This window comes from Pelobates fuscus, chromosome 10 (assembly GCF_036172605.1).
Source record: "Pelobates fuscus isolate aPelFus1 chromosome 10, aPelFus1.pri, whole genome shotgun sequence".
NCBI lineage: Eukaryota > Metazoa > Chordata > Amphibia > Anura > Pelobatidae > Pelobates > Pelobates fuscus.
In genome coordinates this window covers 24,527,645-24,550,855 of record NC_086326.1, presented here as the reverse complement: position 1 = coordinate 24,550,855, position 23,211 = coordinate 24,527,645, and the positions used below count along the sequence as shown (strand labels likewise).

General features: G+C 37.5%; 2 protein-coding genes across 3 annotated transcripts in view; one reads left to right on the top strand and one right to left on the bottom strand.

The window, feature by feature from the left end:
* The window catches only part of PDE6C (phosphodiesterase 6C), an 87,005-nt gene extending 80,349 nt beyond the window's left edge, over window positions 1-6,656 (top strand). The window contains exon 22 of one of the 2 annotated variants that reach the window (XM_063434911.1): window positions 6,447-6,656. In XM_063434911.1, coding sequence (XP_063290981.1) covers window positions 6,447-6,576 — 130 coding nt within the window. In that variant the 3' untranslated portion in view covers window positions 6,577-6,656. Of the gene's footprint in view, window positions 1-6,434 lie in introns of both variants that reach the window. The other variant, XM_063434912.1, reaches the window with a different exon arrangement.
* A 2,756-nt stretch (window positions 6,657-9,412) lies between these two features.
* Window positions 9,413-23,211, bottom strand: part of LOC134575739 (protein FRA10AC1) — a 30,993-nt gene continuing 17,194 nt past the window's right edge. The window contains exons 6-14 of the mRNA XM_063435126.1: window positions 20,972-21,052; window positions 19,566-19,650; window positions 18,866-18,911; window positions 12,565-12,678; window positions 11,898-11,940; window positions 11,067-11,179; window positions 10,383-10,421; window positions 9,843-9,924; window positions 9,413-9,496 (exon numbers count right to left, since the gene is read on the bottom strand). Of these exons, the coding sequence (XP_063291196.1) occupies window positions 9,454-9,496; window positions 9,843-9,924; window positions 10,383-10,421; window positions 11,067-11,179; window positions 11,898-11,940; window positions 12,565-12,678; window positions 18,866-18,911; window positions 19,566-19,650; window positions 20,972-21,052 (646 nt within the window). The 3' untranslated portion in view covers window positions 9,413-9,453. The remainder of the gene's footprint in view (window positions 9,497-9,842; window positions 9,925-10,382; window positions 10,422-11,066; window positions 11,180-11,897; window positions 11,941-12,564; window positions 12,679-18,865; window positions 18,912-19,565; window positions 19,651-20,971; window positions 21,053-23,211) is intronic.

The window sequence follows — 23,211 nt, the reverse complement described above, 5'->3', positions numbered from 1 at the left end:
AGCAAATTCGAAACCTAAAAAAACCTGAAAAAATTTTCTAACCGTAATAATTCCCAGCACAACCACTTCTTTTTACTTGACAAGATGAGCAAGCAATGCTAACTAATGATTCCTCAATATCATGAGTTAAGCCAAGTTTTAAAAAAATTACTAAAAGCACTATGACCAATTCAGTGATTTGATGTTGAGTCTGTATGTGCAGCGTTTTGCTATGCAACGCTGGACATACTGAATTTAACCGCTCTGCTGCCAAAGGTGTAACAAAGCTTCTTTGTTGGTGCATCATTAGCCAGCCCAGAACAAGAGTTACATATTAACAAAGATTGCATCTGCTTTTGGAATGATGACAGAATGGAACAGATGTGTCCAGGGACTTTAGACTGGGGACAGATTATTCTAAAATATAATTCCACATGTGTACAGCTCAGTGGGAAGTGTAGAAAGTTTCAAACTACAAATCAAATTTAGAATCTATGACTGGACTCAAGTTCGATTCATAGCAGCAAAAATTATACCACTTAAAATGCAATAATCTATGATACAACCTCACATTCACACTTCGTTCAGAAATGAGCCCAGCTTATACCAACGACCTGATTATACAGGGAGTGCAGAATTATTAGGCAAGTTGTATTTTTGAGGATTAATTTTATTATTGAACAACAACCATGTTCTCAATGAACCCAAAAAACTCATTAATATCAAAGTTGAATATTTTTGGAAGTAGTTTTTAGTTTGTTTTTAGTTATAGCTATTTTAGGGGGATATCTGTGTGTGCAGGTGACTATTACTGTGCATAATTATTAGGCAACTTAACAAAAAACAAATATATACCCATTTCAATTATTTATTTTTACCAGTGAAACCAATATAACATCTCAACATTCACAAATATACATTTCTGACATTCAAAAACATAACAAAAACAAATCAGTGACCAATATAGCCACCTTTCTTTGCAAGGACACTCAAAAGCCTGCCATCCATGGATTCTGTCAGTGTTTTGATCTGTTCACCATCAACATTGCGTGCAGCAGCAACCACAGCCTCCCAGACACTGTTCAGAGAGGTGTACTGTTTTCCCTCCTTGTAAATTTCACATTTGATGATGGACCACAGGTTCTCAATGGGGTTCAGATCAGGTGAACAAGGAGGCCATGTCATTAGATTTTCATCTTTTATACCCTTTCTTGCCAGCCACGCTGTGGAGTACTTGGACGCGTGTGATGGAGCATTGTCCTGCATGAAAATCATGTTTTTCTTGAAGGATGCAGACTTCTTCCTGTACCACTGCTTGAAGAAGGTGTCTTCCAGAAACTGGCAGTAGGACTGGGAGTTGAGCTTGACTCCATCCTCAACCCGAAAAGGCCCCACAAGCTCATCTTTGATGATACCAGCCCAAACCAGTACTCCACCTCCACCTTGCTGGCATCTGAGTCGGACTGGAGCTCTCTGCCCTTTACCAATCCATCCATCTGGCCCATCAAGACTCACTCTCATTTCATCAGTCCATAAAACCTTAGAAAAATCAGTCTTGAGATATTTCTTGGCCCAATCTTGACGTTTCAGCTTGTGTGTCTTGTTCAGTGGTGGTCGTCTTTCAGCCTTTCTTACCTTGGCCATGTCTCTGAGTATTGCACACCTTGTGCTTTTGGGCACTCCAGTGATGTTGCAGCTCTGAAATATGGCCAAACTGGTGGCAAGTGGCATCTTGGCAGCTGCACGCTTGACTTTTCTCAGTTCATGGGCAGTTATTTTGCGCCTTGGTTTCTCCACACACTTCTTGCGACCCTGTTGACTATTTTGAATGAAACGCTTGATTGATCGATGATCACGCTTCAGAAGCTTTGCAATTTTAAGAGTGCTGCATCCCTCTGAAAGATATCTCACTATTTTTGACTTTTCTGAGCCTGCCAAGTCCTTCTTTTGACCCATTTTGCCAAAGGAAAGGAAGTTGCCTAATAATTATGCACACCTGATATAGGGTGTTGATGTCATTAGACCACACCCCTTCTCATTACAGAGATGCACATCACCTAATATGCTTAATTGGTAGTAGGCTTTCGAGCCTATACAGCTTGGAGTAAGACAACATGCATAAAGAGGATGATGTGGTCAAAATACTCATTTGCCTAATAATTCTGCACTCCCTGTCAGTGGCGTACACACACTCCATGGGGCCCCGGTGCGAAACTGATCCGTGGGCCCCCCCCCCTACCGTGAAACTCTCCCCCTGACTGTGGGCCCCTCCCCCCCGAAACATACATACAGACACAAACACATACCCCCGACAAACACATACAGAGACACACACGCAGACACATACATAGACACATACACAGACATACAGAAACAGACACACACACACACACAGAGACAGACACACAATCATACATACACAGACATACATACAGATACACACACACACACACACACAGACACACAATCATACATACACAGACATACATACAGATACACACACACAGAGACACAGACACACAATAATACATACACAGACATGCATACAGATACACACACACACACACAGAGACAGACAGACACAGACACACATATGGATACACACAGAGACACAGACATACACACATACAGACACACATACACAGACATAAATACACACAGACACATATACACAAAATGTTTCCTACCATGTGTGGGTCCAGTGGTGGCTCAGCCTGATGGGAGTCAGAGTTCCCACTCTGACTCCCTCCTCCTTTCAGTTTCCTCCCGCGCGGGCTGTCAGTATGCTGGGAGGAGTGACGTGCGGTCACTTCCTCCCAGCGTGTGATGTCATCACAGGGGGCCCGGTCGCGCTCTTAAAGCGCCCAGCGCAGACCGGGCCCCCTTACAATCCATGTCCATCGGGTGGCCCTGACAGCATGGGCCACCCGATGGACCCCTTGACATGCGGCCCCGGCGGTTTGCCGCACGGGCCGGGGCCGCAAAGTGTGGCAGCTGCTACCCGGTTGCGGGGGTGCCGCAGGGCGGCCGGGCCCCCTGGAGTGCCGGGCCCGGTCGCAGCTGCGACCCCTGCGACCGCGGTACGTACGCCACTGCTCCCTGTACTTTCAATAAACCCAGAAGTCTAGACACCAGTAAAAGACATCTGCTTGGTTATTCCATAACCATTTTAATTACATAAATATTAATGGCGAACTGAGGCTGTAGCCTGAGCTTGTTTTTTTACTTTAATTTTGACAGAGATTTAATTTGTTAAAGTTCACCGTTTAGTGAATAACTAAGCAAAGTATCTATCAGATGCACATTTATTTAGGCAGACAGGTAGCAATGAATATATATATATATATATATCAATTCTCATTTTAGTGAATAACCCTGTATTGTTGTCATTGTCAAATACTCCATGGTCTGTGCTTCTTGTACCATATCACAAGTCAGATTAATATATTTACAAAAATCTTATCAGCCCCATTTTTGGTGCCATGTGTAAGATGGTCGACAGTCTGTAAATCAAATATTTAGGACTGGGCCACAGCACATTTCTAGCCGATTTTATAATTATTTTGGAGGAATGCTACTTTAAAAGGACACTATGGTCATCAAAACAACTTTAGCTTAATGAAGCCGTTTTAGTGTATAGCTCATGCCCTTGCTTTCTCACTGCTCAATTCTCTGCCATTTAGAAATGAAATCACTTTGTTTTTGTAGCCCTAGTCACACCTCCATGCATGTGACTTACACAGCCTTACTAAACACTTCCTGTAAAAAGCTAATGTTTACACATCCTTTATTGCACATTTTATTTAATTTAGAATGTCTTATCTCCTACTCTGTTAATATCTTGCTAGACCCTGCAGGAGTCTCCTGTATGTAACTAATGTTCAATTTACAGAGCATGAGAAAACTTTAAACATCTAATTAAAAATAAAAACTTTTTTTTCAATGCAGGCAGTGTCAGTCACAGCCAGGGGAGGTGTGGCTAGGGCTGCATTAACAGAAACAAAAGGCATGATCTATACACCAAAGCTGCTTTATTGAGCTATCTATAGTGTCCCTTTAAGTAAACTTACATGTAAAATGAACAATACATCTGGCTGCAGTTCAGCTACAAAAAGGCTGGCTTGTCTACTGTTTTGAATGCAGGCTGAAAGGTTTTAAAGTATGCAGGGCCGCCATCAGGGGGTGACAACCATAATGGTTGTCACGGGCCCGGCCACCACGTGGAGCGGCAAAACTGCCGCAGGTGCATCTGCACCAAGGCCCATCAGGTGGCCCAAGCATTTAGGGCCACCCGATGGGCCCTATATCTTCAGGGGCCCGGTCAGCGCTGCGGCCGGATAATTGCGCGACCGGGCCCCTTTAAAAGAAAAATTGTGGCTACACCGCAAGGGCTGCTGGGAGGAAGTGACGGCCGGTCACTTCCTCCCAGCTTACTCCACGCGGGGGGAGAGGCAGAGCAGAAGGAGAGCGGAGGAGAGGACACCAGAGGGCAGAGGCATCCACACCCATCATCCCTAGCCACCCTCCTGCAACTTAAAGGTAAGAGGAGGGTGGCTGATAAATGAGGTGTGTGTGTGTGTGTGTGTGTCAGTATGTATGTCTGTCTGTGTGTCAGTATGTATGTCTGTCTGTGTGTCAGTATGTATGTCTGTCTGTGTGTCAGTATGTATGTCTGTCTGTGTAGGTATGTCAGTATGTATGTCTGTCTGTGTAGGTATGTCAGTATGTCTGTCTGTCTGTGTGTCAGTATGTCTGTCTGTCTGTCAGTATGTCTGTCTGTCTGTGTGTCAGTATGTATGTCTGTCTGTGTGTGTGTGTATGTCAGTATGTCTGTCTGTGTGTCAGTATGTATGTCTGTCTGTGTGTCAGTATGTATGTCTGTCTGTGTGTCAGTATGTATGTCTGTCTGTGTGTGTATGTATGTCAGTATGTCTGTCTGTGTGTCAGTATGTATGTCTGTCTGTGTGTGTATGTATGTCAGTATGTATGTCTGTCTGTGTGTCAGTATGTATGTCTGTCTGTGTGTCAGTATGTATGTCTGTCTGTGTGTCAGTATGTATGTCTGTCTGTGTATGTATGTCTGTCTGTGTATGTATGTCTGTGTGTGTATGTATGTCTGTCTGTGTATGTGTGTCAGTATGCACATGTATGTGTGTATGTCTGTGTGTGTATGTCAGTATGTGTCTGTGTGTGTATGTCAGTATGTATGTGTGTGTCTGTTTCCTTTTGTGTCTGTGTGTGTGTATTCCTGTGGGCGGGATTTGGAGGCGGGGCTTGGAGGCGGGCACAAGGGGGCCCAGACCTTGAGCTGTGTTAGGGGTCCCACAATTTCTGATGGCGGCCCTGAAAGTATGTATAAGAAATAAGCAAGACAATCATTTGGGATGATCTCACAAGGATGTCTCAAAAATATATATATTTATTAATATGGTAGTTTTGTGATTCTGTTTGTGCAGTCATTGATTTTACAGATGGCTAAGAAAGCTGGGAATTGGGATAACAAACTGCAATGCGTAACAAGTGTCCCATGTACCTGCAATATTTTTAAATTTTTTATCAGGGGTTCAGTGTAGTGTAAATTGTAAAAGTAGAAGGCTGTGCAATGTTTTTGTTGTGAAGGTCTTGGTGAGCGTTGTGCTCATCACAACAGGATAGACATGTTCTGCACAATTAATGGATATCCCTATAGTTTTTGTTTTTTGACAACCATAAGAGCACTCATAAAAATATTCAGAGTTCTCATAGATATGAAAAAATTAAAAATGAAAATCACGAGTAAAAGGATCTTTGGACAAAATATTATTTTATGTGACTATTGCTCATTCTTTTCAATTAATGAATTCAATATGCATTATAGAGTTGTGAGTTGCTGTGTTGTGCAGTAGTCTTGCACACGTTTCCCATAATCCTCCTACTATGCAGTGGTTTATAGCAAATGTACAGCTCACCCACAGAAACCCAGAGGACTAGAATTGGCCGACAAACTTGTTTATTTTGTGTGAAAATGGTGTTGTAGGTATTTGATGCATAAGAGGGACACCAAGGTAAGTATATTTAAAACAATTTCTGTAATGCTAAACAGCCCCCATAAAATGCTTCTGAGACTAAGTTTGCATAGCTACCGACCACCTTCATATTATTAACCTTTTTGACTCAATTTTCTAGTAAAACAGCTGAAACTTTCCAAACACAGCTTAGATTTGTTGGTCAGGATTTAAATCAATACAGCAATATGTGTTTATGAGTAGTTAGTGATTTGTTTAACATTCTAGTGGATGAGGAATGCACAACAGGCTAAAGGAATGGACTTTAGAACAGTAGCTGACTTATAATACACATTCTGATTTAGGAACTGTGCTCATAAATCAGAGAACATGGAGACGTTTTAAAAAGCTAGAAAGTACAACCAGCATCCCTTGCCTGTTATTAACATTCTTCCCCTGTTTTTTTATTAGGCCCCGAGCAAGTTGGAGGAGACTGCGGAGGAGAAAAATCAAAAACATGTACAGTTTTGTAGACAACAACTCTGCATTCCCAGCTGAAACGAGGATGAGTTATGCAACAAGAGAATGTCCTCAAATGACAACATTGACATAGGTTAAGAAGATTTTAAAATATAGTGATTAGTAATGTTGTCTAATTTATAAATATATATATTGGATGTCTATAATAAAATACTGACACAACGATAAGAGGCTAGTACAATACTTTGCATACACGAAACATCGAAATTAAAACAATTTCTGAGGAGTTGACAAGAAATGGGTGTCTTTAGTTGGAACAAATGGATGTGGTCTAGAGAAAAAGCAAAACAAGGTGATGTTGATGTGCTCTGATGGCAGTCAACCATTAAAGGTTGTGAAACTAGGCATGACGTAAGGAAGATGATTAAATGCAAGTCTTGGAGATATAGAACCTACATCTGTTCAAAATCATTCTTTAATGAATAGTGATACCTTAACGTATAAGGCTAAGGTATGTATAAAGCTATATGCATTTTCGAGGCTAATGTTCTATTCAAATTATGTGTTGTTTTCTGTAGTTTGAATACTTTTTATCCATATATAGTACAAGCAAACTGAAAATAGGGTACTCATTACACATATGACAGTTAAAATGTTACTTTATGGTACAGCTCAGTCTGAAATCACACAATTGTTTTGACTCTACATTAACTACACACAGAATTAGGGATTTTGTAGCATAGTGAAAGTGAAGGCTGCATTTAAAACCGTAATCAAGATAAACAGAACACAATGACAATAACACTTTCACTACCAAACATTTTGCACCCACCATTACCACTTCTGCTATTAGCAATCATCATGGTGGAAGGAGTCAGAATATCTAGCGTTCTGAGCCATTGAAACAGTCCAATCAAACGGTTCATTTGACTGAACCACAGATGACGCGGCATGCCGGCAATGTGTGGAAAGAAAGCGAGGCGAACATTGTCCAGTGCTGGATTTATGGTAAATTTTACTATATATTCTACTATATATTATCCTATATATTCTCATACAGGATGATATAGGAGAAAAAAATAAATATATATATATATAATTTTTTTAATCTCATAAAATCTCTATATAAAAAGGCAGGGAGTCTGAGCAGTATCTTAGCTGTTCCTAGAACTCACTCTTCTGGACAGCGATCTCAGATGTCCCACCTGGAATTTTTTTAAAGCCACTATCAAAACTGCGACTACTACTGCCTTCACTTTCCACATCCTTTCTAGCTGTTCTTTCAGTCCTTGGTATTTGTCCATCTTCCTGATGTTATAGTCGCTAGTTATTGCCACATCCACCACCACTGTAGTCTTCTGTTCCGTGTCTACCCCCACGTTGTCAGGCTTGGCCAGTGCGTGTATGTGCGTATATACACGCATACATACACACATACACACACACACACACTGCGACTGCCAGGGAGCATCGGCAATGCTCTGCACTCACTGAAAATGCAGACCTGGTGCTAAAATCAATTGGGGAAGCAGCGGTAGGCCAATCAGGGAGATCTTTAGATCTCCCACCAGCCAGTGCAGCTGCAGGGGTTCCCTTGAGAGCTGGTGCTATAATGGTAGCACTGGCACTGCTTCCTGGGACATGAACAGGGAACAGATTGCAAATTAAATTCTAAGGGTTTAAGAACTCGATGAGAAATAAACAGCAGAAAAACAAAATGCTATTCTAATTGAAAAATAGAGTTAAGCAAACCTGGCAATGCTTGTAAAAAAAATAGTGGAAGTGGATATAATTTGAGATAAATGTGCTGGTTTTACATCAGTTTCAAGATCAGGAGATTTTCTTAACCCCTTAAGGACCAAACTTCTGGAATAAAAGGGAATCATGACATGTCACACATGTCATGTGTCCTTAAGGGGTTAAACATCTTTCACTTTTACACAGTGAATCTTCACATAAATGTTTGAAAACACTGTAACTGTTTGTATAAAGTAAGTAAGCACAGACCTTTGGATATGGCAGATTTATACTTAAAAGTAGCAGCGATTTGTTAAATGCAACATAGAACATTTGTTTTAAACAGACTATAATTTCAGAAACCGCTAAGGTCTGATATTTTCCCATATAAAGAGGCTACATATGCAGAAGTAGCTCTACTCTGGTTGTATAAACATAAGCTGCTTGTGCTATATTGGATTTGCGTTTACTAGAGATTTTGAGATGTAAAAGAATTAGCCTCAAGTTCTCCTTAGAAGCTATTTTGCTCTCTGAGCCATCTTCAATCTGTGACATTTGTTATGAGAATTTTTAAATTCATCATCTAAAACTAATCATTATTTGTGTTCTATTGTTATAGCACAGTTATATACAATTGCGTGCATGCACCAGTGAAACCACAGCTACTTTCTAAAAACAAAACAAAAAAAGGCCGGCTAGCTCTTTTAAGATTGTCGCACAATGCAGTATTGGGATTTTTTTTTTCGAGGTTTCCAACACTAGATTACTTGGAAAACCAACCTCAATGACATACAGCAGCACATTAGAAACTATCCAAAAAGTGACATTTCACAAATAATAATGTGCGACTTGACAGGAATTCATATTGACTTCAAAGTGAATTTAAAACGTTACAAAAATATAGCCAAACTTCAAAAATTGTCAATAGCAAATGTTTTCGATTTGACTATATTAGCCTATATTTTGGTTCAAACTTTGGTGACTAACCAGATTTATTAAGTGTAGTAAGTACAGCGGTTTTCCAAGCTGAATATTTTGGTTCAAACTTTCAAACTTTGGTGACTAACCAAATTTATTTAGTGTAGTAAGTACAGCGGTTTTCCAAGCTGAATTTATGTGAGAACAATGTGCATCCCTATTAAAAAAACAGTAAAATAGATCCACTCTATAAAAGAAAGTTCTATTATTCACATCACTGCTGTGATCATTTTGAAAGAAAAATAAAGAAGAAATAAAAAAATGCAAGCTTTAATATTGCAGTTAGACCCAAAAGTTACAGAAACATATCTTTAAAGTATTCATCGAACTCCTCTTCCCTGCAAAACACAAAGAAACAAAAATGACACATACAAATACAATTAATATACAACAAAACAAGCTGATACTGCATGGGCTTGGGTAGAATTTGGTTATTGCCTTTTAAGAACCCAATAGTGATTGTTAGCCAATAATAAAATTTATGACTCAGAAGGAAGTTATAGTTTATATATTACAAGCCTCCACCTAGAATCTTTTGTGTTTAAATGTTGACATAATGTATTGGGCAAGAATGACAAATACACTCAACGTGTCCACGCCAGAACAATAAAAGCTTTGTTATCTGAATATATAAACTTATTTGATAGAGGAAAGCATGTGAAAGTTCTGTATGCTGCCACTAACCGGGATTTTTCGTCAGGCTCTTGCTGGGGGCCCTTCCAGTAGTCCGCATCAGATTTACCATCTTCTTCCTCCTCGTCTGTGTCTAAAAGAGATCCAGATACTCAGAAAGGGAGAGAACACATCTCTTAACAAATCTGTCTCTAAATTGTAGGAGGGTGCACTTTTTTGTTCATCATCCTTGTTTTCAAATGATGAAAGGGAAAGGAGTAAAATTACATGTACTTTATATCACAGTTTGAACTAGACATTGTGAAAAAGAAATTGCTGGCATATAAAAAACATTTTATTCCTATTTTTGTTTTCTTAATTGCGTTAGGGGTTACCTCTATGTTGTTAGCATAGCATTAATTAAAATAGGCCATGAGAAATGGATCATTTTGGTCCCTTAAATTGGTTGAAATTCACTATAGTTAATGAAGGCCATAAAACAGAACTATATCAAATATAGGGGCTAGTTCTCTCTCTTACTACAAATACAGAAGAAAGACAGAAGACAGATGGGAAGGAATTGAGATCTGCAAACCAAACAATTATTTTTACCACTTTCTGTTGATTCGTCTTTCTTATCTAAAGATGATGCTGCAGGGAGGGAAAAAAAAAAATAAGTTACAAAAGCTAATTTAAAATTGACCAACAATCCAGTTACCACCAAATCCTGCTCACTCCAGTAACTACAAGTATAGCCAGATGTGGAATGTGATCGGGCTGGCAGTTCTAAAGCCCTGTGACTTGTTTTAAATGCAGATGTGGAGCAATTGCTACACGCAGTCCACCAACCCTAATAATTATATTCTGATATAGGTTTCCTACCTGGTAATAACACAATTTATTTCCCACATCAGCAACTATGCTATTTAACATTAAATCAAACTAATTTTAAATGGTCAAACAACGATGCTATTTAAATAATTTAAATTATTTTTAAATAAAGTTACTATAATACAAAGTTGCTCAGAATGCAAAGTTTAAAACTGACTTCAACAACTGTGCTTTAGTAAAACAAAGAATTTAGTTTTTTTAAGATTGCAGGACAAAGTCTGAATTTACACTGAACGTGGAAGTCACGAGTGAGTCACAATGAGGATTACAAAGAGCTGGCCGCCTGAAATGGAACATTAACTAATGGAAGGAAGTACAATTACCAATTTATTAATGTGCCACTGACTCCTTTGTTAGTTTCTATCGATTCCTTGTGTAATGCATAGCCCTACTTTAAGTTATTACCTTTGTACTTCTTTTTCTTCTTCTTATGAGAATTGGAAATTTTGGGTCTTTTATTTGAAGGTTCTCCTTTTTCATCTTGCATATTCCTTTTCTTTGGTTGGCTTTCTTTCCTCCTTTAAATTCGAATCAATACAGATTACGTGACACTAAACTTTATTTTTACTTTAATAGACAAATTTCCCGATCTGTGAAGAAAATGCCATGTGCTTCTGAAGGTTACGGTCATTTTATTTTCTGTATCTGAGCCACAATATTTCACACTATAAATGTACATGAAGCAAAAAGGATCAGCACACACAAAGTCCCCAAAAAAGCTATTTTATTAGGAAGCCACAAGCAATGTTTCAGGCTTGAGAAAAGCCCTTACTGAAACGTTGCTGTTGGGTTCCTTCCTAATAATTTTATTTTGTGAGTTTGTGCATGCTGGATCCCTTTTGCTTCAAGGACATCTGTGTTGGGAGTGCAGCCTTGATCCTGGTTAGGGAACTGATGAACATTATATATATATATATATATATATATATATATATATATATATATATATATATAAAACATTATAAATATATTGATATATTGAATTGATACGATTATAAATATATCTATTATAGATCAATAAAGACAAATACATGAAAAGAAGATTCGTAAAAAAAAAAACGTCTCAAAGTAGCTGTCACTTGAAACTGTCCTTCAAAAATAAACAAACTGTCTTTTCTTAGAACTAAGAATTGTATTTTCTGTCAATTTATACTTATTTTTTATGACAACCCAGTCTGCTCCCAGTGTTACAGTGTTGGTGGCTAAATGCAGGACATTACTGTAGGCCTGACCTACCTGTGATGGAAATTCAGTCTGTACGAACACTCAGGACAAAGCCCTGTATATAAAATGACAGAGAGAGAAATCAATGACAAAATCAACTAGTACAAGAGAGTTTCCAGATTATTTAGTAGAGTATTAAAAGGACACTCCGAGCTGGATTTGACCCATGTTTAATAGAGTGCATTGTAAAATATGTCACTTATAACTATAACATTTAGCATCATGGGCTAGGCTTTTGGTTAATTGGCTAAAAACAATCCTTAGGAGTGAGCCAAATGGTTAGATATAATATGTTCATTGGATGTTATAGAAAACCACCATTCTCTTTGTCAATAATAAAGTGCTTTGTTATGATTTTAAGACAGCTATACTGACGTTAACATCCTGACTCCTTGTCCATTGGCTGTAACAATATGCTTTCTAGCTAAACAAACCTTCTAATTTAACCAATCATTAGTAAACAATCATCTCTGAAATGGTAGGAGCACATAAATCAATGGAAAAGGTGGCGGGGACTAAGGCCCTATCAAAAATAGTTCCTATATTTAAACAAGGCAAGATTCAAGAGTAGAACTGGGGGGGGGAGAAAGGTTAGAAGGAGTTAAAATAAATAAATTTAAAAAATAAATTAAATAATCTAATTAGCCAAACTGAAAACTAGCTTGCCTTATACACATACTCAATTTAACAAGTGCGTTCTTCTTTTCGCCATGTTCAACGTAACCAAAATTCACCTCCCAGCTTTTAAGACCTTCTTTTTCATCACATCGTTTGTTTCCACAGCAAAACTGACCTGTTGCGTACATAAAACAATTAAATATTACATTAATGAGATTATAAATGCAATTATTCATTTGAGTTTCTACAATCAAGCTTAAATGTAATATTGGACATAAACTATAGATTAAGACAGCGTGATATTTCAGTTATCAATAATGAAATGAGGATATTGTTTAGCAAGAAATCCTCTCTTCCGAAGTCAATCCAGCGGGGCTTCTGGTAGAAAACTCTGACCTAATTAAAAAGTCTGGTATCTTTGTTGGCCTCAGAAAAACATGTTAGGTTACATTAACCTGAAAACATCCCTAGTTTGGGGCATTTGAGGTTAGAGAATTTTTTTTATTTTTTTACCTTTTGGCAAAGCTAAATCGTTTTAAATACTCATCTTTTCACTAGAATTGTTCCCCCGGCACATTTTGATTTGAGTACATTTCCAAGGTCTCAAAGGTTTGTGTTACAGAACATTACTGCTGTGTAATTAGAGAGAGCATGCCATTGCAATTCGCAAGAGAATAATAGCCAACCAAGAATTTTAGTAAACCGTAGCAAGACAAAGGATGCAGTATTAAAAACTGGCTTATTTTGAAGAAATTATTTTTTTTAAAAATCATTTGCGTTTAGGGTTAGTGTTTTTGACAATGTGTGATGATTAAACTCACAGCAATGTGTGGAGTCTGTGTTTACTGATCCCCCAATTATACTCAAAATACACCTATGAGTGGGACATATCAGCACATCACAAAGCTCTGTATGAATACAACAGACATTAATGTATGCTTAAACTGCAATGAAGTATGTAAAAGGGTTTATATAAATAAATTAAGGTGGATCTCAGCTGGTCATTCGAATATCCAAACTTCTCAGCAATGGACCCACCAGCCCTGGCTCCATACCACAATGCCGGGATTTATGCATTTAGAAGTCATTAAGGGAAACTATAGTCACTAGAACAACTACAGCTTAATGTAAACTATAGGCTTCATATGTAAACTATATTTCCCTATAGGCTTTTCAATGTAAACAACACCTTTTCACAGTAAAACAGCAGTGTTTACATTGGTGCCTACTAACACCTCTAGTGGCAGCCACTAGAGGTGCTTACTGTGTCATTGTAGAATTGACGTTTATTGTCTCCATGCAGAGCTGAACATTCCACATAGAGATGCATTGATTCAATTAATCTCTATGTGGAGATACTCATTGGCGCATGCATAATAGCCTTCCAATTATTTCCTATGGGAAAGCATTGAATTGGCTGAGATCATCAAGCCACGGAGATGTAGACAGGCGCGGCCAGCCACGGCAATGGAAAAAAGGTGAGTGCAATACCTTTTCAAATGGATGCAAGGTGGGCAGGGGACCTGCAGAAAGCTTTTACCACTATAGTGTCAGAAATACAGGTTTGTGTTCATGACACTATAGTGTTCCTTTAAGGAAGTACAGAGGAAACTATAAAATAATATAATAAGAGATGTAATATATACACATCATAAAATAGATTATCAGTTATACACATTACAATCTTAAAACATGTTTTCATGGACATTTAATTAAAATCTGCACTAAACAGTGAGGAATTTTGTGATGGATTTAAAAATCCTCACAAATATTTTTTTTTAAATATAGTAATCCTAGGTTTTGAATTTGATTTTTTTAGATGAAGTATATGTAAAAAGAATGAGGAAATTCGCAAACCTACCTTAAAGGAACACAATCATTTATGGAACATAAACACTCCCTATAGTGTTAAAACCCCCATCTAGCCCCCCTGAATCCCCTAAATATAGTAAAATCTTACTTTTCAAGTCTGCAGCTGCTGACACTGCCCCTCATCTGCCAGTTGGCTGACATCATCAGAAGTGATTTGAGCCATTCACAATGCTTTCCCATAGGAAAGAATTGCCAAGGAGGCATATCAGGGGCAGAACCAGCACAAACCAAACACAGCCCTGGCCAATCAGCATCTCCTTATAGAGATGTATGGAATCAATCTATCTCTATGAGGAAAGTTCAGTGTCTCCATGCAGAGGGAGGTGTGCAGCACCTCCTCAGGAAGCACGTCTAATAGCCATCTGAAGAGTGGCCAGTGGAGTTATCCCTAAGCTGTAATGTAAACACTGCATTTTCTCTGAAAAGACAGTGTTTATTGCAAGAATCCTGCAGGGAATGATTATACTCACCAGAACAAATACAATAAGCTGTAGTTGTTCTGGTGACTATAGTGTTCATTTAAGTACATGACAGGGGCCTTCAGTCATATACATGCACCTTTGGTCAGACAGTATTAGAAAACCACCAGGCTCTATTACCTTCTCTGCTTCACACCCTGCACACACAGAATCAGGGAAAACAAACATTTTTTTACATATACCTACATTTAAAAAAATCGATTTCAATTCAGAATGGAAATATCATTTTCATAAAACATTTTTAAAGTGACAATTGTCCTATAAATACGTGGTATTTAAAAATTAAGGAGAGATGCTAATCAAAGCTATACAGTCCTATCTAACCAATCAAACTGCCAGATACATTTCCCATTATGCTTACCTTTTTTTTTTTTTTTTTAGGGATATTTACAATTTTACATAATTCTTTTTTTAAACAAATAATGCTACACACATTTCTGGATACAGTTTCCATTTAAGCTATGTGGCCCTTTAAAATAATGAATATTGCCTCTACCAACACAAAGAATCTGCCAGCAGGTACGTGTACAGGGAATTTGCAGCAGTTTGTGTGAGATTAGCCTCAAAGTGCTTCATCCTAAGCTGCTAACGTGCGCCTTGCTAATATCTTTCCCGCAAGCCTCCCCTCCTCAACATATGCTTGCCTGAGAAGCCACTGACTTTTTCATGAAAACACGGTATTAAAATGATGTGGTCAGAAAATTACAAGTCCACTTAAAGTGCACCTGTCATGCAAAAGTGGAATGGTAGAATATTTTGATATTCCCATTTCCATTGAATATATAGGCAACATATTATTTAATGTTCTTTCTACAGGTTACAAATATATACATCCATAAAATAGAGCTATTTTATTAAGTTTACACTACTGACAATGGTTAAGGCTCAATCTTAGAATGCAACATGGTCTGAAACAGGCATGTAGGCATTTCAATTATTCTAAATAGCAGACTAATTAGCTGACACAGTTTCAGATTTAGCCTAAACAGAATTTATCAACATAGAGAATAATTTAAACACTTGCAAAACCTGTAGCATAGACAGGATTGAATAAGGAGGTTTAATCAGTGCACAGGCACGCGCCTGCGCACACGCACAAAGGGTTAATAAAGGGTTTTACAAATTGTGTTTGACAAAAAGTTTTTTTCTAGAATTGGGTTGCAAAGCAATTGTTAAATCTACATATCAGTTTTCTTCCCCATTCAATAAAAACCACACAAAAACCTATATATTTTTTTAATCAATGCTAAAAATTTTGATTAAAATAAAACAAAAAAACATAACGCCAATGAGAATTCACATTCTCTTCTAGAACGTCGTCTAAAAGTCATACGTTGATACCTGGTGGATTCAAGTAAATCCTCTGGCAAGTATTCAACGTCTTCACGGACACTGATGATTCAGTCACAGATCTCATCTCATTAGGGTCAACAAGCCCCCTTACACAGGTGTTTAATGAGCAGAGTGCGTCTGTCTGGGACATCTCAATACATCGCATACAATCTAGCATGTAGGATTTTGTTAACTTAAAAGGAACTTTCAAGATTCAGAGAAGAGAGGAAAATAAGCCACTGGAAAATAAGAACGATCGTCATTTAGTCACTTACATAGCGACATTTGATAAAAGATGGAAATAAATGGCTGAATATAGAATTACCTTTTTCATCTGTTCTAGAGAAACAATAAGTAAAATGACATACTCTGCATTGTTCTCTCAATAAAGGTTTATTAAATATCCAACTTCAATTGCATAGTCTAAACAAATCGATATATATATCCATTGCCAGAAAAACCTGAATTGTGGCTTTAGATAAGATTACGGACCGTAATTTAGCTTCGTTACTAAAGTCCCTTTTCTTTTTTTTATACAAGAAACTCATACTAATCCCAGAATCCTAAGTAATCTCAGAGCTTCATGGCGGGGGAGGGAATGCCATAAAACCATCCTTCATATACCTTTGCTTGCTGTTTAGGCAAGTGGAAATCTGCCAGAAGAATTGATGCAAGCAAAAATAAATAGAACAAACCATAAGGAGAAAAGCCACAAACTTAGTATTCCTTGTCATAATATGTCAGTGCATTCCAGGAAAATAAACCTAATGCCACAGTAATGGTTCATAACAAGTAGCCATAGTTAAAGGCACACCAACCTCCTAACTAGAGGGAATCCATTCATTGTTTTAGCATTGTTGAAATAATAGACGTGTGCACAAATTCTTTTCAGCTGGTACAAACCAATGGCATTCCTTTTACTCTATGATCACACAAAAGAACCCCCTGGAGTATTATTCATTATAAAGATTTTTTAGATAAATCCTGGACAGACTTAATAGTTTGGGAATAGATTAAAAGGAATCCGATTTGCTTGTACCAGTTGAAAAGAATTTGTGCACAAGTCTAATAGTTAATGCATTCAGCGATACCAACATTTTCCATAATTTGCTTAAAAAAAAAAAACACAAAAAAAACACTCCAAACTTTAGAGGGTCTGCAGCGAATTCTCCCACACCAGGAGGTAACTTGGCCAATCAGTACGTTCACTTTACTTTCTAGAGCAGTTCTCAGCTAATACCATAAACGGAGCTTTACGGGCACATTGAAGAGTTCTTGGGAATGTAGTACAGTTGATGGTTTTCTACTTTAGAAAGCCAAAACTGAGATGCAGCCCAACTTTCAAACACAAACGCAAGTTCCAGGTTGAGTTGCCGGTGAGGCCTAAACGTGTTCAGAGTGACTTTATATCGGTATCACAAATAGCTCATATTTGGAGCTAAACCATTACATTTCAAGCAGTGGTTGGTCTGTCTTTCTGATCAGAACGTAAGCAGCCACAATTAAGTTCAGCTCAGCTTTCAGGAAGAAACACATGTAAGGAGGTGGACCTGTCATGCTCACAAGGCATTCCCTACATCCAACACAATTGATTAGTTGTGTTAACAGATTTTTATGCAACTATGCAACTGTGATATATATTCTGTATGTGCAGTAGGTATGGTCATGTACCTGCTCACAAAAAGGCAATCATAAACAGAAACCAAGAACAACAAAGTTTATCAACTATTGCCAAGCAAACACACTTCTCCAAAAATCACAGGGGATCTCTTCCTCATTTGAAAAGCTGCACCACTGCCTTATTCCTTAGAAAATTGGATTGTTAAGGTGGCAGATTCCTTGCAACTCATCAATTTCCAGCACACAACATACACCATCTACTTCTAGCCACACCATCTCATAGCAACATAGGCTGTGATGGTACCCTACTTGACTTACAAACACATATGCCAATTAATAATTACAAATACATCTACTGACCATTTATATAACACAATATTTAGACAAAATTGTATTGCCTATAAAATGCTCACTTTGCATGGAATTGTGCACTTTTTCGATCAGTTTAATATATATAGATGTTTTACATAGTTTCAACATTAAAAATCCTCAGTGTTAACAAAGATGTGTGTAAATAACTGTGTTATAGTCAAACAGAGTTACCACTAAACAGAAGAATTCAAAGTGAATTTCAAAACTTTTAGATGAGCTAATCTGGCCTTAAATTTGAAATTCACTTTGAATCCTCACCTTAGTAAATAACGCTGTAAAGGTCTTCTGTGGGGGAGAGAAACATCGTCTATGAAATATAGTAATTTAACAGTGCCCTCTAGTGATCAAGTAATATAGTAGCTAGTTATAATGCATTGTAGGTACCAAGTTCCAGCATTAATGGTAGCAATTAACTTTCACTGTTATGTTTTGTGTTTTAAAAAAAAAAAGCAGATTTAAAAAAACAAAAAAACGGGAAAATGCTTCCATATATAGTCACAAAACAGAACTAAAAATAAATAGTTGAGGCTTTCGATATTTAGTTTAAGAAAGTATTTTTTTTAACACAGAATATACTTGAAACATTTTAAAATAAATTTCAAGGTAAAGATACAGCCCGCAAACTTGAATCAATTTCTGCACCAAGGCATACACTAGAACGATTGAAGGTTTTCAGTAAAATGTTACCTTTTCCAGAGACCACTTCTTTTTCTGTCCGCCATCGAAATCCAAACTGAACAAGAAATACAAAACAAATAAATGTAAGAAAGCACCTTTCTAACCACATTTGCATGCACCCCTAACATGATCTATTATTCTACTAAATTCCCAAAATCTATTTAAATTTTTTTCCTGGACTTTAAAGGCCTGCAAATGGGACCCTCAATGCGGTCTAGACCACCATATGTATGAATGTGCAGAACTGTGGCGACAACTGCCACATTAATAAACAATGTATTTATATTTTGGAAGGGTTACTTGTTTGTGTTATGGTTCAAAAACTACTTGGTAATTGTTGTTATATCGAAAAAAAAAAAAAAATTCTTAGTAAATTCCAAAAGACTACGGAACAAAACATCAAAGATCAGATGAAAACTACATATATTTTGTAGAAACGTACATGTAGAATTTTACTTGAAAGTGCTGCTACATTAAACAGCAGAATTAAGGCTAAAGACACAACATATTCTGCAGCACTGAATGTGTGTCTATACATTTACAGCTATGTATGGAGAACCTGACTTAATTTTTTACAGTCATGGTTTTTTTAAATATCTCAAAGCAAAACAAGGATGGAGATAAAATTCAAGAAAAAAAAAAAGATCTTTTAACAGAATTTATTTAAACTAAACCACAGAAATCACAAAATACAGGTATACCAACAAACCTTATTCTCCTTGTACTTGCTCAGATCTGCTATGCAGTATTCTTTAAATAATTTATCATAATATTTTTTTGCAAGTCTCTTCTCCCTGTACGTTGATAAGGAATAAAAACAAACATCTTTCTTTAGTGTTTTAGGGCCACAAGAATTATAAATAAACAGAAACATGAAGTTGTGAGTATGCAATATACAGAACATCTATAAATGTTTTATGCAAACAGTCATGTATTGGATTTTTCCTGTTCGGGTCAGCAATTGTATTGAATCAGCATAAAAATAAAAAACGTAAGCTGTCTTTACAAAAGTCAATCATATATAATGTAAAAAAGAATTGATTAATAAAAGTAAATGGTAGAACAATAAGTGGATATCTGCTTAATTGTGTTGACTATAAAAAAATAAAATGACAATGAAGACAATATGGAATGTGATACTCCTTATAAGACAGGAGGTAACTTAAACACAACGTGCTAAAACAAAGACATACTGTTATCAGCGACTATTCACTGTTATCAGCGACTATTCACAAAGCCTGTGATTTAAACCACTCTGATTAAACAACTCTGGAAAATACATTGTGTAGTCACGGTTTGACAACCATCTTTACATTTGCCAGATAACTATACATTTTTTTTATCAAAAACAAAATCATACCTCTCCAAGAAAATTTAGGTTTGGTGTTGCTATAGTTTAGTACAGGGGTCAGCAACCTATGGCACACGTGCCATGTATGTCACTCGAGGCTGCAAGAGCACAACAGGCAATGTCCTATCAGGATTCCCAGTGGAACTTCAGATATCTGCTAGTGTAAAAAGGCGTTGAGGGACATTCCTCAATTTATGCATCTTAGATCACTTCCTCCCAGCACTTGTGAATGGGAATCAGTCCTGGAGTAGAGCATCCCGCAGAAGCTATCGCAGCTCCTGCCCTTGACTTGTAATTGGTCAGGCGGATTCCCACTGGACCCCAGGGAAGCCACCCACCCTGCTAGATATACACAGAGCTGCAGAGGGTTTAAACTTATTTTCATGTTCTGTAGTCTAATCACTAATGATAAAATGTCTCCTCACAGCTTCTTCCTCTGTTACGCAGAGCTGGAGGCCTTGCTGTTCCTGCTCTAACTGACAGAAAGAAAAAAGGAATGACAGTGTATAGTGCCCAATTGATGATGAAACTGTATCTCTTGTTTTCTAATAGAATATCTCCATCTTTCTACATTACAGGAAGTGGAACGAAAGGAAATGTGTTATTTGCTTAGCTAAAAGAGAAAGAAAGTAAACTTGGTGTCCATTAAAGGACTTGTCTATTTACTTATGGCGGAAAAAAACACATTCACTCTTTAAGCTCGTACAGTATTGTTCTATTCTGGCCAAAAAGGACAATATCTTTAAGGAGTTATCTCCATTTACCAAGTCAAATCGTCTTCATCTTCCTGCCACAGGAACTGATGGTTTTCTCTAATAACGTCCAAGTCTGTTTTGGAATTTGCTCTAAAAGAATAGATGAAAGAATAATAAAAAATAAAAAAACAACAGGTGGAAACATAAGAGTACTGTTTTTTTGTTTTATAGTAAATATATGCACACACTTATAAAGATTAACCACTTGATGGCTTTAGGACGTTCCATACCTTGACTATGTCTCCCTGCATCCCCATCTGCGATTAATGCTGGGCTTTGCCAGCTAACCAGCATTGATCACAGTGTAATTGGCATACCAGGCAGACCCATTCCAGTCATGCTGAAAAAAAGGCCTATAGATGCCAGTCACTGACTGCTCTTTAAAGGAACAGTTTAGGCACCATAACAACATAATTTAAATGAAGTTATAGTGCTAGGAGGTCCCTGTTGCTGGCTCACCTTAAGTGGTTAAACCATTTTCGAACGGTATAACACAAACTCTTGCAGAATCAGGCAGCATCGCTGCTGATTGGCTAAGAGCGGTCTGAGTGATTCCCCATTCAAAAAAAAAAAATGGCTTTAAAAGAAACATACCTCTTTCAAGCCAGGTTTTAGAATGGGGATTCCGGTTTAGGGATTTTTAGAAAACCAAAGTGCAGAGAGTAAAGAAGATTTGGTGCTGGAACAAAGACTTTAACCGTTCGAAAATTGTTTAACCCCTAAAAGTGAGCCAGCACCAGTTGCAACAAGTTGTTTGGTGCCCGGAGTGTTCCTTAGAGCTTTAGTATCATTTTGCTGGGACATCCTTCTGGTGGTTAGGGATAGTGTAAATGTAATGCTAGGTTAGGGCTAACGTTTTAGGGTTGGAAAAGATTACACTGGCAATGTTTCCTGAAGAGAAATAAATTCAGTGCACATGTCTGTCACATGGTGTATTGAAGTTTTACCCTCTTTACTAGAAAACCAATGGGGTTAATAAAGAGATATGGTGTAATATTGAGATTAAGACACTTACCTTTTAATTTTCATGCTAAGGCTTCCCATTTAAACATTTTTAAGTACCGAGCATAACTTTTGTAAATTGAGGTTTTTAACAACTTTAGCCTAATGAAGCAGTTTTTGTGTATAGATCATGCTCAATTCTCTGCCATTTGGAACTTAAATCCCTTTTGTTTTTGTTTATGTAGCCCTACCGACACCCCCCCTGGCTTTGACGGACCAGCCTGCATGAAAAGAAAATGTTTTGTTTCATTTTCAATCAGGTGTTAACATACTTTAGAAGGATTCTAACTCCTGTTCTGTAAATTGAGCTTTAATTACATACAGGAGACTCCTGCAGGGTCTATCCAGCTATTAACAGAGCAGGAGAAAGAAATTCTAAATTAAACAGAATTTGCAATAAAGGAAGTGTAAACATTAGATGACACTTTACAAGAAGTGTTCACATGCAGCAAGGTGTGACTAGGGCTGCATAAACAAAGATATTTAACTCTTAAATGTCAAAAAGACTGCAGGGGCATGATCTATACACCACAGTAGTTTAATTAAGCTAAAAGTCGGTAAGGTAATGTCCCTTTACGAGTGAGTATGGAGAATATACTTGTATCCATATTGGCTCTAGATTGCCAAGGAGGCATATCAGGGGCAGAGCCAGCACAAGCCAAACACAAAGATATGGTGTACTCAGCCAAACAGCATCCAACATGGCCAATCAGCATCTCCTCATAGAGATGAATTGAATCAATGCATCTCTATGAGGAAAGTTATGTGTCTCCATGCAGATGGTGGAGGCACTGAATGTAAGTGCTGCTCACTGTGCAGTACTGCCCTAGGAAGCACCTCTAGTAGCAGTTTCAGGAGAGGCCACTGGAGGTGTCTCTAGGCCGTAATGTAAACACTGCTTTTTCACTGAAAATACAGTGTTTACTGCAAAAACCTGCAGGGACTGACTATACTCAACAGAACAAATACAAATACAATAAGCTATAGTTGTTCTGGTGACTATAGTGTCCCTTTAAGTTTACCAAGTATGTAGGAATCGGATGAAACACACACATTGGTGGTGGGTTCTTATGTTTTATTTTGATTTAGAATGTAAATAAATTGGCTGCATAGTTTGTTGCATGCTTAAGAATTGGATATTTTATTTTTTGTTTAGTCTAAGGGTTCTTTGTAAACAAAACATTTCAATTTTAATAGGATACTTTGATATTTTGTAAGCACTGTTTGCCTCTGATTATTCATTAATA